Genomic DNA, 18128 nt, shown 5'->3' on the forward strand with positions numbered 1-18128 from the left:
AGAGTAAACATTGTTTTCTTTTTATATAAGTAGCCTAATTAAATGAGTTAAAAACAGTATAGTAACCATTACTGAGTTAAGTCAGTGAAAAGACCATGTTCTTCAGTATAACTGTTGGTATATGGGTGGGAATGTGTACTTCATTTTGCAAATCTAGGAGAAAGATACCCTAGTGCCCCCTGCTGAAGGTTGAAGTTTGTAGCCAGCCCTATCTGTAATAGTGTGTTACAATGAAAAAAGCAGACTGGATTTTGTGAGAGGTAGGACTGGGTAGTGGAAAACACACATGAAGAAGAATTGTATTTTACTTTTATTTATTAGTTACATTACCTTAGGCAAGTTATCTGATCTCTCTGAGCTTTCGTACCCTTATTTATAGGATTGGTGTAATGAACATGCCCCCGGAGGCTGATGGGGAGGATGGTAAGGTGATCTATGCAAAGCACCAGCACGGTACCACACCCAGAATAGGTGTTCTGTGTTAACCTCCCCCCACTTTCTCCAAGTTGCCACCAAAAACTTCTAATAGGTGTGATGTTCTTACAGGCTTTTCTGGATGTAAATTTTGTTTTTGAGCAGTTTTAAAGTCCATGTAGTTATTGTTGCCACAAGAAACTATTTAAAGGATGTTCCTTTTGTTTCTTCCTGTCTACCCGTTCTCATGGATCTCTTTATCCTCTACAAGGTGAAGGAGGGAAATATCTCTTAAAATTTCTCATGAAATAAGACCATGTTGTAGAGAGAACTGCTGGGTGTGACTAGAGGTGTTTTCCCTTTTTGAGATCATGTTTGCGTGGCCTTTATGGTGCTATTATTTCAGTTATCTCAATATACCAAATTGAAAAGATAATTAAAAATTCCAGGTCTGCCTCTGACTTGTAACCTTGGCCAAGCCACTTGACCTCTTTGAGCCTGGTTTTTTTCAGTTGAACAATACAGACCAGTACAGACTTCTGAGTCTCTTGTTCTGTTTCTTTTGTGATTTATAAAATTTCTATTCAGGACCACAGAGCTGGAAGTAGCATGCAGCCCTCAACTCTCCACAGCAGAGGGCACACTGCACCTAGTATGCCGGGCCATTAGGTATTGGGAACTGTCTACAGATATCTATATACCTGATGATTAGGAAGAGTCAAGAAAATTCTGTAAATGAATGTTTTGCAAAGGATATTTCACTACCTGTTTCTAGCTCTTTACTATTTAGCTGAAGCACTCAAGAAATAGGAGATTTTGACATTCTAGTGGGATGTCCTATAATTCTGTGAAGAGCTTTGTTACTCTCCACCTCACTTACCTCATCTTGGTACCCCATTCTTGGGACTGGTATGTAGATGGGGTAGAGTGGAGAGCTAACATTCATTGAGCATGCATTTTACATTAGGGACTCTTCCTGGTACTTGAGGTATGTTTAATCTTCACAGTAATCCTTTGAGTTGTGTGTTATTATCTTTATTTTATATAGGATGAAAATGGGACTCATACAGGTTAAGTGGCTTGCCTGAGACCTCACAGTAACATTCAAGTTCACATCTGTTAACTCCTGAATCTGCTTTCTTTCTGTCATACCGGAGTTCCACCCCTTTTCTCCCAAATTAAACAATTAGGGATTGCTAGGAGCAGGAGTGCCCTGAGAGTGGCCGTATAAGGAAGTTTGGCTTTCTCTAAAGTTCTTGTGGCTCTTGTAATTATAGATATAAGCCTTTTTTCAAAGTTCAGCTCTAAAGTCAGTGGGTAAATTGAAAATCACTGTGACAGAATTATCTTTGAGAATACCAGGGGGAAGTCATCTTGTTAGAGAGCCATGTACTTCCTTTCTTTAACTCCAGCACAGCTAGTCTTTCTTCCTTTGTTGAAACAGATCATGGTTTTTCCTGTTGAGCTTCAAATGATGCAGTTGGCTTGTATTTAGGGGCCGTGAAGTAGTGAAGTAAAGTCGCTGAGTCGTGTCTGACTCTTTGCGACCCCATGGACTGTAGCCTACCAGGCTCCTCCCATGGGATTTTCCAGGCAAGAGTACTGGAGTGGGTTGCCATTTCCTTCTCCAGAGGATCTTCCCCACCCAGGGATCGAACCCGGGTCTCCTGCAATGTAGGCAGACGCTTTACCATCTGAGCCACCAGGGAGCCATGGTGGGTGGTAGTTCATATCTTTGAGCATCAGAGTCTCATTCAGCATTGTGTGTGTGTGTGTGTGTGTGTGTGTGTGTGTGTGTTTATGTGTTAGTCACTCAGTCGTGTCTGGCTTTTTGCAACCCCATGGACTGTAGCCTGCCAGGCTCCTCTATCCATGGCGATTCTCCAGGCAAGAATGCTGGAGTGGGCTGCCATTCCCTTCTCCCAAGGGATCTTCCCCACCCCGGGATTGAACCCAGGTCTCAGCATAGTGAGAGGCTTACATATTAGAAGTATTGTGAAACTTCAATCAAGAGAAGGAAGAGCAGATTCATGTCTTATTTAGGGGCTTAACTCATTTGTTCTCAGAACGTTAGCTGTACATCAGAATTACTTGGTGTGCATTTGTGCTAAGTTGCTTCAGTCATGTCCGACTCTGTGTGACCCTAAAGACTGCAGCCTGCCAGGCTCCTGTCCAGGGGATTCTCCAAGCAAGAATACTGGAGTGGGTTGCCATGCCCTCCTACAGGGGATCTTCCTGACCCAGAGATTGAACTTGTGTCTCTTATCTACCTGCATTGGCAGGCGAGTTCTTTACCACTAGCACCACTTGGGAAGCCCCAGAATTACTCAGAGGCCTTGTTAAAACACAAGTTACTGGGCTCTGCTCCCCACAGTTTCTAACTCAGTAGGCCTGGGAATTTGCATTTTTAACAAGTAGGCCAGAGAATTTGTATTTTTAACAAGTTCCTCGATGAAGCTGATGCTGGTATCTAGGGACCTTACATGGAGAAACACTATATTAATTTGAACGGAAGCAAGTGGAATCACTTGTCTATCTTTCCTTCACTGTTTGTCTGTTTCTCTTGCTCTTTTTTACTTTGAGGCTTAGTGAGTGTAGTTGAATTAGTTTGAGTTAAATTAAGGAGCTGTGGCTCAGTCACTTCTTTATCCGGTTGCTTACTTTACTCCTTGGCCTTGAACAAATACTTGGCCCATTCAATTGATGCTTGTTGAATAAGTGATTGAGTGAGTTAATGTATGTCATGTGTGCTTGCTAAGTCGCTTCAGTCATGTCTGACTCTTTGCGAACCTATGGACCCTATCAGGCTCCTCTGTCCAGGTGATTCTCCAGGCAAGAATACTGGAGTGTGTTGCTGTGCCCTCTTCAAGATATGTCATAGGAGGGTTTGTTTGGTTTTTTTTTTTAGCACATGGATATCGTTATTATATACCTGCCCCATATAAACTGCTTATTTTACTGAATGGTAAATAGTATTTATATTAGAATAGCCTGTATTTTAAGACCATATATGGTGAAGATTGTGGACATTGGGAACTGTGCATAAGGTGTAGATTTGAGGAACTTGCATTTCGGAACCTGAGGTATGAATGTGAAGCGTGTGTGTGTGTGTGTGTGGGGGGTATGTGTGTGTGTGTAGATGGAGTGGTTACAGGAAGTTCCATTTCTTTTGCAATGGTCTAGAAAATCTTGCAAGGTCTGGGTTAGGTCAGAACCAACTCCTGCCCCAGGGAGGTTGGAGCAACAGCCTATGTGTGCCCCAGTCCAGACTCCGCATTCTCACTCCTGTCCCTCCAGAGCACTGAGGAATTCAAACCCTGTGATCCTAAACCTTGGTAGGCTCTGTCTGTAGTAACTCTTTAAATTCAGATAGTTGTATGTGAACTTTACCTTATTATAGCATTTAACAATTGTATTTTTTAAATGGTGAGTTCATTTAGTGAAGTTCGATTTAAGCTCAAAATTGTGTCATTTTGACATGATTTGTATTGTATCTGGCAAAGTCTCAGTATGCAGTGTCTTTTGTCTTTTTTAGTATAGATTAAATTTTTTTCCTTTAAATTCATTTTACTTTAACAAAAATTAAAAAAATTTTTTTTTAATACTTTTTGGCTGCATCATGCAGCATGCAGGATCTTAGTTCCCCAACCAGGGATTGGACCTGTGCTACCTGCAGTGGAAGTGTGAGTCTTAACTGCTGGATCAGTCTAGGAAGTTCCCATTTTACCTTTTTTATGCTAAAGTATTTTTTTTCTTCTTTTCTTAAATAATTTTATTCATTTATTTGGCTGTGCTGGGTGTTCGTTGGTGCACGGGCTTTTCTGTTGTTGTGGTGAGTGGGGGCCACTCTTTAGTTGTGGTGTGTGGGCTTCTCATTGCTGAGCATAGGTTTCAGTAGTTGTGACATGTGGGCTCAGTAGCTGTCCTGAGGTATGTGGGATCTTCCTCAACCAGGGATCAAACCCATGTCCCCTGCATTGGCAGGTGGATTCTTCACCACTGAGCCACCAGAGAAGTCCTAAGTTGAAGTATTTTCAAGTAAATTACAAACAGCATGATATTTTCTCTCTAAATCCTTTATATACAGCTGTAAAATAGAAAAATTTTTTCTTATGTAGCCAAAACAATATGATCACTTCTAACAAAATTACTGTTAATAAATCCTTAGTAATGCCTAATACCTAGTCCATATTTAAATTAACCCAGTTGTCCCTAAATTGTGATTTATATCTTGTTTATTCAAACTAGGATACAATCTGGAATCATGCACTGCATCTGATTATTATGTTCCTTAAAATTTATTGTAATCTAAAACAAACAGTCCTTTAATCAGATATTGCCTTGTCTTTTTGTTATAAAATACCTTATCTTTGGACTTGTCTGATTGCTTCTTCAGAGTATGTTCAGCTTGTTTTTCTGCCTTTGTATTTCCCAGAAACTGGAAATTAGATATAAAGACTGGACTGAGATACAAACTGAATGTTTTTGGCAAGAATTTATCATGGATGATAGGTGTTTTGTACTGTGCAATGTGAGGAAATACATAATTCTTGTTCACATCACTTCTAGTGATGCTAACTTTGATCACTAGGTTAACAGGTTGATCTTGTGACAGGTAGTAATATGAATGTTCATTTTCTTATCATCCGTTCTCCTAATGCCTTTAACACTTTAGTAATTCTTGCCTGAATCAGTAACTTCACTAGGGTTTGTCAAATACCATTTTCCTAATTCTGTCATTGCTTCTGCATTAGCTGACATTTGATAAAACAGAGCTGTTTTTCATCAGTTGGGACTATTTAGTACCTTGAAATACAATTCTGTTGGAAAGGCAAGTTAAATGTTGAATTCTTTGCTTTTTTATTTACAACTTCTAAGTGAGGAGTTGGCTTAATAAATAAATGGTGAGGAATAAATATTTTTCTTGCTTTTTCTCTTTTGGTATCCTTGTGGAGTAATAGATTTTCATGAATCAATTAAAACATAGAATCAAATGTTTTAATTATCTACAATCATTATTCTTTTTATGTTCCATTTGTTTTATGTTCAATTAATTAAAACTTCAGCCAATGATAGATCCTGGCCCTTGGAATGTCAATTGTTATTGGGATGACAATGTTTAGAGACCTTTTCAGTGGTCTTTCTAGTCCTTGAATTTCAATATTGAAAGTTTCAATAATGAAAATTCAAGTAGTGAGGAATGTCTGTATTTTAAAAATTACTAAGGCAAGGGTGGGATGATATGGGAGAATGGCATTGAAACATGTAAATTATCATATGTGAAATGAATCACCAGTCCAGGTTCGATGCATGATACAGGGTGCTCAGGGCTGGTGCACTGGGATGACCCAGAGGGATGGGATGGGGAGGGAGGTGGGAGGAGGGTTCAGGATGGGGAACACATGTACACCCATGGCGGATTCAAGTCCATGTATGGCAAAACCAATACAATGTTGTAAAGTAAAATAAATGAGTTAATTAATTAAAAAAAAAGAAAATTCAAGTAGTAAGGAATGTCTGTATTTTAAAAATTACTAAGTTCATATTACTATTTCCAATTCAATTTTAACATTATTGTGTTTTTAAGTGGCTACTTGATTTTATAATTGTATATTTTATGCTGAAAATCTTGACCAATAACATTGCTTTATCTTAAAATATGAAAAAATGATTTCAAAATAATATCAATATTACTACTACTAATGAAACCAAATGAAGTTTTAACTTTTTTTTATTTTTGTAGCATAGCTTGATTTGAATGGAAGAATAATATATGTACTTTTTAGTTTTTAATTACTTTGAAATATGTCTTGTCTGTTTCTTTTTTGTCATAGGTTGATCACTTTGGATTTAATATTGATAGAACTTTTAAACAGCGGTACCTAATAGCTGATAACTACTGGAAGGAAGATGGTGGATCAATACTTTTCTACACTGGTAATGAAGGGGACATTATCTGGTTTTGCAATAACACGGTATGTGCAGATTTATGAAACTCCTGTGCTCAATTTCTTATTATGATCAACTAGAAAAAAATCTTTTGTAGTATATATGACCAAATAATTCTGAAGTTCTTTAAAAAAAAAACAAAAAGGTAAACTCACAAGTAACAGAGAAATAGCATAAGTATGTGAATAAGCAGTTTACAAAAGAATAAATACAGACATCCAATAAGCTTGTTCAGCCTTAAAGAATTACATGTGAAAAGAATGATATATGATACTATTTTTGGACAACTGAATTTTAAAAGATGAAAAAATATCCCAGCTTATTTCAAAATTGAACAAGGATATGGGAGAAATGGGAGTAGGGATGTCATAACTATGTAATAAATATAGCTTATTGTTATTATTACAGTCTAGAATGAGAACACAAGGGCAGGAATTTTTGTTTGCTTGTTCAGTGGTGTATCCTAGATCCAAGGCTGTGTTAGGCATATACCAGGTACTCAATAAATATTTGTTAAATGAATTAATTAATAAAATTTAAACAAAACCAGTGCAAATAAGAAAAAAAAATGCAAGTTTGATTTTCAGATAGGATGGGCAAAGGTAGATATATTTTAGCTTTCCTGTTGTACTATTTTTCTTATATTTGTGAGGATAAAAAATACTGTAGCTGTTAGCTTGCTTCTCTGACTATATATTCTATCTTCTTTTATAATAGTGCTTAAATCTGTTAATAAAACTTAATTAAGACACATGAAAGGAAGAAATTTCCCTTTTTAATCAGCCAGAGCTAAGACTAGAAAATGTCAACTTTATACCAGAAAGCTAGTCTGTGAACTACCTTAGGGTGGGGACTGAATCATATTTTCTCCACTGCCAATGTCTGACATGGTGCTAGGTATTCAGAAGATCTTAGTAAATGATGAACTGAACTACATTAAAAGCAAAGATATGAACCCAATTATGTTGTGTTATTGTATTCCATATTTCTAATTATTTCCTTAGGAAATAACATTCCTTAGGATGTTATTAGTCTAAATATTTTAGTTGAAAATAAAATAATTCTGTAAGAACTGAGATCGTAGATATCTGTTTACTTTAGATGAGTGACAGCTGAAATCAGAATTTATTTTCCATAAGATTCCTGCTCTGTAATTCTGTGAAACAACTGAGGCTGCCTTGTCTCCCTTTTTCTTTCTTGTGCGATTGCTCTTTTATGCCAAAGCCACGGGTCTTCTCCAGCACCACAGTTCAAAAGCATCAATTCTTCAGCACTCAGCTTTCGTTATAGTCCAACTCTCACATCCATACATGACTACTCGAAAAACCATAGCCTTGACTAGACGGACGTTTGTTGACAAAGTAATGTCTCTGCTTTTTAATACGCTGTCTAGGTTGGTCATAACTTTCCTTCCAAGGAGTAAGCGTCTTTTAATTTCATGGCTGCAGTCACCATCTGCAGTGATTTTGGAACCCCCAAAAAATAAAGTCAGCCACTGTTTCCACTGTTTCTTCATCTATTTGCCATGAAGTGATGGGACCGGATGCCATGATCTTAGTTTTCTGAATGTTGAGCCTTAAGCCAACTTTTTCACTCTTCTCTTTCACCTTCATCAAAAGGCTCTTTAGTTCTTCTTCACTTTCTGCCATAAGAGTGGTGTCATCTTGCATATCTGAGGTTATTGATATTTCTCTTGGCAATCTTGATTCCAGCTCAGCATTTCTCATGATGTACTCTGCATATAAGTTAAATAAGCAGGGTGACAATATACAGCCTTGACATATTCCTTTTCCTATTTGGAACCAGTCTGTCGTTCCATGTCCAGTTCTAACTGTTGCTTCCTGACCTGCATATAGGTTTCTCAAGAGGCAGGTCAGGTGGTCTGGTATTCCCATCTCTTTCAAGATTTTCCACAGTTTGTTGTGATCCACACAGTCAAAGGCTTTGGCATTGTGAATAAAGCAGAAATAGATGTTTTTCTGGAACTCTCTTGCTTTTTGGTGATCCAGCGGATGTTGGCAGTTTGATCTCTGGTTCCTCTCCCTTTTCTAAAGCCAGCTTGAACATATGGAAGTTCATGGTTCACATACTGTTGAAGCCTGGCTTGGAGAATTTTGAGCATTACTTTACTAGTGTGTGAGATGAGTACAATTGTGCGGTAGCTTAAGCATTCTTTGGCCTTGACTTTCTTTGGGATTGGGATGAAAACTGACCTTTTCCAGTCATGTGGCCACTGCTGAGTTTTCCAAATTTGCTGACATATTGAGTACAGCACTTTCACAGCATCATCTTTCAGGATTTGAAATAGCTCAACTGAAATTCCATCACCTCCACTAGCTTTGTTCGTAGTGATGCTTTCTTTTTTTTTTTTTTTTTATTATAAGTTATTTTATAGCTTATAGTATTTTTCCTTATTTCATTTTTTTTTTTTTTGTTATACATTGATATGAATTAGCCATGGATTTACATGTATTCCCCATCCCAGTCCCCCCTCCCACCTCCCTCTCCACCCAATCCCTCTGGGTCTTCCCAGTGCACCAGGCCCGAGCACTTGTCTCATGTACCCAACCTGAGCCGGTTATCCGTTTCACCCTAGATAATATACATGTTTCAATGCTGTTCTCCTGAAACATCCCACCCTCGCCTTCTCCCAGAGTCCACAAGTCTGTTCCATACATCTGAGTCTCTTTTTCTGTTTTGCATATAGGGTTATCGTTATCATCTTTCTAAAGTCCATATATATGTGTTAGTATACTGTATTGGTCTTTATCTTTCTGGCTTACTTCGCTCTGTATAATGGGCTCCAGTTTCATCCATCTCATTAGAACTGATTCAAATGAATTCTTTTTAATGGCTGAGTAATATTCCATGGTGTATATGTACCACAGCTGCCTCATCCATTCGTCTGCTGATGGGCATCTGGGTTGCTTCCATGTCCTGGCTATTATAAACAGTGCTGCAATGAACATTGGGGTGCATGTGGCTCTTTCAGATCTGGTTTCCTTGGTGTGTATGCCCAGAAGTGGGATTGCTGGGTCATATGGCAGTTCTATTTCCAGCTTTTTAAGAAATCTCCACACTGTTTTCCATAGTGGCTGTACTAATTTGCATTCCCACCAACAGTGTAAGAGGGTTCCCTTTTCTCCACACCCTCTCCAGCATTTATTGCTTGTAGACTTTTGGATAGCAGCCATCCTGACTGGCGTATAATGGTACCTCATTGTGGTTTTGATTTGCATTTCTCTGATAATGAGTGATGTTGAGCATCTTTTCATGTGTTTGTTAGCCATCTGTATGTCTTCCTTGGAGAAATGTCTGTTGAGTTCTTTGGCCCATTTTTTGATTGGGTCATTTATTTTTCTGGAGTTGAGCTGGAGGAGTTGCTTGTATATTTTTGAGATTAATCCTTTGTCTGTTGCTTCATTTGCTATTATTTTCTCCCAATCTGAGGGCTGTCTTTTCACCTTGCTTATAGTTTCCTTTGTTGTGCAAAAGCTTTTAAGTTTCATTAGGTCTCATTTGTTTATTTTTGCTTTTATTTCTGAAATTCTGGGATGTGGGTCATAGAGGATCCTGCTGTGATTTATGTCGGAGAGTGTTTTGCCTATGTTCTCCTCTAGGAGTTTGATAGTTTCTGGTCTTACATTTAGATCTTTAATCCATTTTGAGTTTATTTTTGTGTATGGTGTTAGAAAGTGTTCTAGTTTCATTCTTTTACAGGTGGTTGACCAGTTTTCCCAGCACCACTTGTTAAAGAGATTATCTTTTTTCCATTGTATATCCTTGCCTCCTTTGTCGAAGATAAGGTGACCATAGGTTCGTGGACTTATCTCTGGGCTTTCTATTCTGTTCCATTGATCTATATTTCTGTCTTTGTGCCAGTACCATACTGTCTTGATGACTGTGGCTTTGTAGTAGAGTCTGAAGTCAGGCAGATTGATTCCTCCAGTTCCATTCTTCTTTCTCAGGATTACTTTGGCTATTCGAGGTTTTTTGTATTTCCATACAAATTGTGAAATTATTTGTTCTAGTTCTGTGAAAAATACTGTTGGTAGTTTGATAGGGATTGCATTGAATCTATAGATTACTTTGGGTAGTATAGCCATTTTGACAATATTGATTCTTCCAATCCATGAACATGGTATATTTCTCCATCTGCTTGTGTCCTCTTTGATTTCTTTCATCAGTGTTTTATAGTTTTCTATGTATAGGTCTTTTGTTTCTTTAGGTAGATATACCCCTAAGTATTTTATTCTTTTTGTTGCAATGGTGAATGGTATTGTTTCCTTAATTTCTCTTTCTGTTTTCTCATTGTTAGTGTATAGGAATGCAAGAGATTTCTGTGTGTTAATTTTATATCCTGCAACTTGACTGTATTCGTTGATTAGCTCTAGTATTTTTCTGGTAGAGTCTTTAGGGTTTTCTATGTAGAGGATCATGTCATCTGCAAACAGAGAGAGTTTCACTTCTTCTTTTCCTATCTGGATTCCTTTTACTTCTTTTTCTGCCCTGATTGCTGTGGCCAAAACTTCCAAAACTATGTTGAATAGTAGTGGTGAGAGTGGGCACCCTTGTCTTGTTCCTGATTTCAGGGGAAATGCTTTCAATTTTTCACCATTGAGGGTGATGCTTGCTGTGGGTTTGTCATATTGTAGTGATGCTTTCTAAGGCCCACTTGACTTCACATTCCAGGATGTCTGGCTCTAGGTGAGTGATCACATCATCGTGATTATCTGGGTTGTGAAGATCTTTTTTGTACAGTTCTTCTGTATATTCTTGCCACCTCTTCCTAATATCTTCTGCTTCTGTTAGGTCCATACCATTTCTGTCCTTTATTGAGCCCATCTTTGTGTGAAATGTTCCCTTGGTATCTCTAACTTTCTTGAAGAGTTCTCTAGTTTTTCCCATTCTATTGTTTTCCTCTATTTCTTTCCATTGATCGCTGAGGAAAGCTTTCTTTTCTCTCCTTGCTATTCTTTGCAACTCTGAATTCAAATGGGAATATCTTTCCTTTTCTCCTTTGCTTTTCACTTCTCTTCTTTTCACAGCTATTTGTAAGGCTTCCTCAGGCAGCCATTTTGCTTTTTTGCATTTCTTTTTTTGGGGATGGTCTTGATCCCTGTCTGCTGTACAATGTCATGAACCTCTGTCCATAGTTCATCAGGCACTCTGTCTATCAGATCTAGTCCTTTAAATCTATTTCTCACTTCCACTGTATACTCATAAGGGATTTGATTTAGGTGATACCTGAATGGTCTAGTGGTTTTTCCCACTTTCTTCAGTATAAGTCTGAATTTGGCAATAAGGAGTTCATGATTGGAGCCACAGTCCACTCCCGGTCTTATTTTTGCTGACTGTATAGAGTTTCTCCATCTTTGGCTGCAAAGAATATAATCAATCTGATTTCGGTGTTGGCCATCTAGTGATGTCCATGTGTAGAGTCTTGTGTTGTTGGAAGAGGGTGTTTGCTATGACCAGTGTGTTCTCTTGGCAAAACTCTATTATCCTTTGCCCTTCTTCATTTTGCAGTCCAAGGCCAAATGTGCCTGTTATTCCAGGTGTTTCTTTACTCCCTACTTTGCATTCCAGTCCCCTATAATGAAAAGGACATCTTTTTTGGGTGTTAATTCTTAAAGGTCTTGTAGGTCTTCATAGAACTGTTCAGCTTCAGCTTTTTCAGCATTACTGTTTGGGGCATAGCCTTGGATTACAGTGATATTGAATGGTTTGCCTTGGAAATGAACAGAAATCATTCTGTCATTTTCAAGATTCCATCCAAGTACTGCATTTCAGACTCTTTTGTTGACTGTGATGGCTACTCCATTTCTTCTAAGGGATATCTGCCCACAGTAGTAGATATAATGGTCATCTGAGTTAAATTCACCCATTCCAGTCCATTTTAGTTCACTGATTCCTAGAATGTCAACGTTCACTCTTGCCGTTTCCTGTTTGGCCGCTTCCAATTTGCCTTGATTCATGGACCAAACGTTCCTGGTTCCTATGCAATATTGCTCTTTCCAGCATTGAACCTTGCTTCTATCACCAGTCACATCCACAACTGGGTGTTGTTCTTGCTTTGGCTCCATCTGTTCATTCTTTCTGGTGTTATTTCTCCACTGCTCTCCAGTTGCATATTGGGTAGCTACCGACCTGGGAAGTTCATCTTCAGTGTCCCATCTTTTTGCCTTTTCATACTGTTCATGGGGTTCTCAAGGTAAAAATATGAGATGGTTTGCCATTCCCTTCTCCAGTGAAGCACATTCTGTCAGACCTCTCCACCATGACCTGACCATCTTGGGTGGCCCCACATGGCATGGCTTAGTTTAATTGAGTTAGACAAGGCTGTGGTCCATGTGATCAGATTGGCTAGTTGTCTGTGATTGTGGTTTCAGTCTGTCTGCCCTCTGATGCTCTCTCTCAGCACTTACCTTCTTACTTGGGTTTGTCTTACCTTGGACGTGGGGTATCTCTTTACGGCTCTCTTTACCTTGGACGTGGGGTATCTCCTCACGGCCCCCACTCCTGACCTTGGACTCAGGGTAGCTCCTCATGGCTGCTGCTCCTGACCTTGGACGCGGGGTAGCTCATGTCCAAATTAATACATTTACTTCCTCTCAAAACCTGAGGTCAACTCTTCTGATTACTTTGTTGGATGATCCTTACTGTTAAGAAACTCATACTCCGGTAGGGTCAGACACAGATAAGCAAATATTGAAACAAAGTAATAGAGATCCATACCTGTTGAGACTGGTATTGATAGGAGGGCGTGATCAGCAAGTCATCAAGAGGGCAGGCAGAGGAGGGCATCTTGAGCTGGGGTACAGTGTCTGTAGATACATGGCAGGGGTAGGAAATGAGCAAGGTGTTAGGAGAGAAAATGGGGTAATTGAAACCATCACAAATATCAGGTTAAACTCTCCATCCTCACATGCATACAGCTCTTTTAATTGTTCATTTATTGGTCAAGACAAACAAAAATTTTGTCTTAGTCTTTGTTAGGAGCTTCCCAGGTGGCTCAGTGGTGAAGAATCTATATGCAGTGCAGAAGACCCAGGTTTGATCCCTTGGTTGGGTAGATCGCCTGGAGAAGGAAATGGCAATCCACTCCAGGATTCTTGTCTGGAGAATTCCATGAACAGAGGAGCCTGGTGGGCTACAGTCCATGGGATCATAAAGAGTTGGACCAACACTTTCACTCAGTCTTTGTAAAGGAATAAGAGCTCATTAAAAAGCAATAATGTGCACTAGGAATGACAAGCAGTTGTAATCTATGCTAAATCTAAATCTGGGACTTCCCTGGTGGCTCAGTAGTGAAGAATCTGCCTGCCAATGCAGGAAATGTGAGTTCAATCCCTGGGTCTGCAAGATCCCCTGGAGAAGGAAAGGGCAACCCTCTTTAGTATTCTTGCCAGGGAAATCCCACAGACAGAGGCGCTTGGTGGGCTACAGTCCATGGGGTCGGAAAAGACTAAATAAAAACAACAAATCTAAATCTAGTTAATTGACGTTGGCCACCTAGAATGCTTTGTTAAGAAGGATTCTGAGGTCAGAACTTTAGGTAAGTGAAAAAATTGCCGCTGTTGATTAATGACCAGCATTATGTATGGAAATAAGGAAGTTTGCACTTGATGATTGTGTTCTGGAGCTAGGTGGCATGTGCTTGAATGTTGGCTCTGCTGCTTTCTCGTTCTGTGACTGTCACAGGTTGTTTAAACTGTGTCCTTGCCTGTGAAGTAGAGATAATCAAAGTGCCTATCTTTTAGATTGTGATAACTAAGTGAATTAATATATGTAAAGTGTTTAGAATGGTTTTTAATGAGCTGTAAGCACTCACTTAATACTAGCTGTTGTTAGCTACTATTTATCTTCATGTAAATAAGATTAATAATCAAAGTACCCATCTCTTAGATTGTTATGATAATTAAGTGAATTGATACATATAAAGTGCTTAGAATGGTATTTAATGAGTTGTAAGCACTCAGTTAATACTAGCTATTGTTAGCTATTATTTATCTTCATGTATATAAGATTAATACAAAACCCAGGGGAGTCCAGTATGTTTATTTGTACTGTTGTCTTTTATGTTATAAATAAAAGTTATTTGTGAGTAGGCAGATAGCTTAGTTATCCTGCTCTTTCCTATATTCTTTGGGATACAGTGCAGTTTGAAGCCTATTGTAGACATAATGTTGATTCTGAGGTTAGAGTGTCAGAATAAGGAGAGTTGGAATGATTGGTAGTTGTGCACGGTGGTCTTATTTTGAATTGTTTCCCTCTGATACAGTGTGAGATGGATGTGCAACAATGAAACAGTTATATCATTTATCTGTAGCACAAATATGAATTGTCCAGATTCTCAGAGAACTCTTTTTGGTATGGTTTAACATCCATTTCATATGAGTTGCAAAAAAAATTAAGACATTTTTTACATCCTAATTTTACCCTGTGAATTTATAAATTCCTTCTAGGGGTTCATGTGGGACATAGCTGAGGAAATGAAAGCCATGTTGGTGTTTGCTGAACATCGGTACTATGGAGAGTCCCTACCCTTTGGTGCTGACTCCTTCTCGGTAAGTGTGTCTTTTAGGTTTAGAACATTTTCTAATTACATGTTCCACTGTAAGAAAAATGATATCTTTAACTTGACTGCCTGAAATTTCAGTAACTTGTATTTAACCTTTTCATATATAATTTGAAACCTTTTCATATATAACTTCATATATAATTTCATATATAATTTTAAAGCCTCAATTTTAAAAATTTTATTATTTTTAAATAATCATATTATTTTTAAAATAATTTTAAAAATTATTTTAAAAATCATATTATTACCATTTTTATAGTATTGATCAGTCTGTAACTCAATGTGATGAGGCTAGCCTTTGCCAGGTAAATCTTAATCTAAGAATGTGGAGACTGGAGGGAACTTTTCATTGTTTAAAAATATCAGTAAATAATCCTCTTTATAAATTATATGTGTAAATTATTGGGTCTATCACTGGAAAAAATGTTAGGAGTGCACAAATGCTTGTTTAGTAAGGTGTTTTTCAATAAAGTAAGAACAGATCATCTCTATGATTCAGAGAGGTCAGCTAGTCACTAGATTCCCTCCTAGCCTTTCTTTTCTCTCAGGGAACTTTGGCCTTGATCACAAATCTATGCTTTAATAAGCCAAGACACCCTTTCCTCAGCTGAGTCACTTATTTACTACCCATGTGTTTCTGACTATATGGATTTGCCATCTGTATTATTTACTATTTTTCTTTTAGCAACTCACTTTTCAAACTTAGTACTTTCTTAATGAAGGCTTTATGTACTATTTTTTCTAAGTTATATTGAAATAGAACAAGTATTAAAGTAAAAATGTTTGTGCACTACCTAGGATCATGATGTATACCACCTTTATACACATACCAGGCATTTTTTAAAAAAGATTTCTTTCCTTTTTTTTTTTTTTTAATGTGGATCACTTTTTTTTTAAAGTCTTCAATTGAATTTCTTGTAACACTACTTCTGTTTTATTTTTGGCCCTAATTCATGTGGGATCTTAGTTCCCTGACCAGGGATGGAACCTGTACACCCTACTTTGGAAGGTGAATGGACCACCAGGGAAATCTCAGTACCATGATTTTGGAGAAATCTGAGTTAGAGGAACTTGGGTCAGTCATTTTCTAGGCTTCCTGTTTTGAAAGAACTTTTTATTTTCAGAAATTTTTTTATCTTATCTTATAAATAAATAAAAAGTTCTTGTGTTATAAATGAAAACCAGAGTGATTTGCTGATATTTGTTAGATTGCATGGGAAACTCTATTCTTTAGTTTATTATTTTGCATAATTATCTGATTAGGGAAGTTGACAGCTTTTGAAACCATTGAAAAGTAGTTTGTTGCAGATAAAAACACAACCTTCTTTCCTAGTTCCTTGTGGTCCATACTCTGCTAGGAAAAAGGAGGTGAGGGCTCTCTATGCCATGCTTCCTTCCCTTCATGTGCTTGCAGAATTTGTTAGTAGCATGGGGGAATATTGCAAATGCATAGGATTGGGAAAAAATTGCACTCAACTATACATCGTACCATGAAAACTAAAGGTAAAGAATAGTGACAGACCGTGAGAGAGAAGTTAAGAAGTCAGAGAACATACATCTTGGATAAGAGGAAAGGTTAAAGGAGTAAGTGACATGCATAGGAGAGAGGAAAGATGGGCCTCTGTGGTTCCAAAATATGCCAGGTGATGGGAGGAGTCAGAGTGGTGAGACCAAAATATGAAGGTTAAATAGGATAGTCTGATGGATATGTGGCTGTGTTAGTTATCTGTTGCTACATGACAATTTACCTCAAACTTTAGTGGCTTAAAACAACAATAAACATTTATTATTTTCCAGTTCCTACGGGTAAGGAATTTGGAGTGACTCAACTAGGTGGTTCTGTTTCAGGGGATCTCATAAGGTTAAGACATCATTTAGTGCTTCAGTCATCTGAAGGCTTGACTGAGGCTGGAGGACCCTCTCTGCTTATATAGAGGATCCACATGAGTGACAGATTGGTGCTGGGTGTTAGCAAGATGCTTTAGTTTGTCCTCTCTTGGGTTTTTCCAAAGGCCTACTTGAGTGGCTTCATGACATGACAACTAGCTTCCCTCAAAGTTGGTCATCTAAGAGAGCAAGGTGGAAGCTGCAGCTGCAGTGCTTTTTTTTTTTTTTTTAAGTCTTTACTGAATTTATTACAATATCGCTTCTGTATTATGTTTTGGTTTTTTGGCTGCAAGTCATGTGGGCTTCAGTCCACAAGGTCACAAAGAGTCGGATACAGCTGAAGAGACTTAGCATGCATGTACATGTGGGCTTTTAGCTCTCCAAGCAGGAATCAAACCCACACCCCCTGCTTTGGAAGGTGAAGTCTTACCCAGTGGGCCACTAGGGAAGTCCACCTGCAATGCTTTTTATGACCAGACTTTGGAAGTCATATATCATTTCTGCCACATTCTATTTGTGTTAGAACCAAGTCACTAAGTCCAAACCAAGTTCAAAGGGGGAAGAATTAGGCTTCAGCTTTTAAAAGGAGACTCTTCTTTAATCTTCTCAGCTTAGCAGGACTCCATTTGAGTTCCACCTTCCTACACTGCAGTGAGGAAATTCTCCCTAGGCAGAGAACTAGATGATCATGGAACTTACTTCCTGAGTAAGTAAGTCACGGCTATGGTGTTTCTAGTAGTCATGTACAGATGTGAGAGCTAGACTTTAAAAATGCTAGAGAATTGATGCTTTTGAACTGTGTGCTGGAGAAGACTCTTGAGAGTCCCTTGTAAAGCAAGGAGATCAAACCAGTCAATCTTAAAGGAAATCAACCCTGAATACTCTTTGGAAGGACTGATGTTGAAGCTGAAACTCCAGTCCTTTGGCCACCTGATGTAAACAGCTGACTCACTGGGAAAGACCCTGATGCTGGGAAAGATCGAAGGTAGAAGGAAAAGAGGGTGACAGAGGATCAGATAGTTAGATGGCATCACTGATTCAATGGACATGAACTTGGGCAAACTTGGGGAGATGGTGAGGGACAGGGAGGCCTCGCGTGCTGCAGTCCATGGGGTCGCGAAGAGTCGGACACAACTTTACAACTGAACAACAACATTCTTCTCTCAGGAATCAAAGTCTTGTGTTGCTTTTCCAATGTCTGAAAAAGGTTGTTTTTTCTCCTTAACTCCAATTTTATAGTTGTACAACAGGCAGGCTGACTTATTCCAGTTGTTTGTTTATCAGACATAATAAT

General features: G+C 38.4%; 1 protein-coding gene across 3 annotated transcripts in view; it reads left to right on the forward strand.

Moving 5' to 3' along the window:
• The window catches only part of PRCP (prolylcarboxypeptidase), an 83528-nt gene that overhangs the window by 34611 nt on the left and 30789 nt on the right, over positions 1–18128 (forward strand). For all 3 annotated transcript variants that reach the window (XM_020882491.2, XM_020882494.2, XM_020882492.2), the window contains exons 3-4: positions 6249–6389; positions 14832–14933. In XM_020882491.2, the coding sequence (XP_020738150.2) occupies positions 6249–6389; positions 14832–14933 (243 nt within the window). The remainder of the gene's footprint in view (positions 1–6248; positions 6390–14831; positions 14934–18128) is intronic.

Source organism: Odocoileus virginianus, chromosome 28 (assembly GCF_023699985.2).
Source record: "Odocoileus virginianus isolate 20LAN1187 ecotype Illinois chromosome 28, Ovbor_1.2, whole genome shotgun sequence".
Taxonomy (NCBI): Eukaryota; Metazoa; Chordata; class Mammalia; order Artiodactyla; family Cervidae; genus Odocoileus; species Odocoileus virginianus.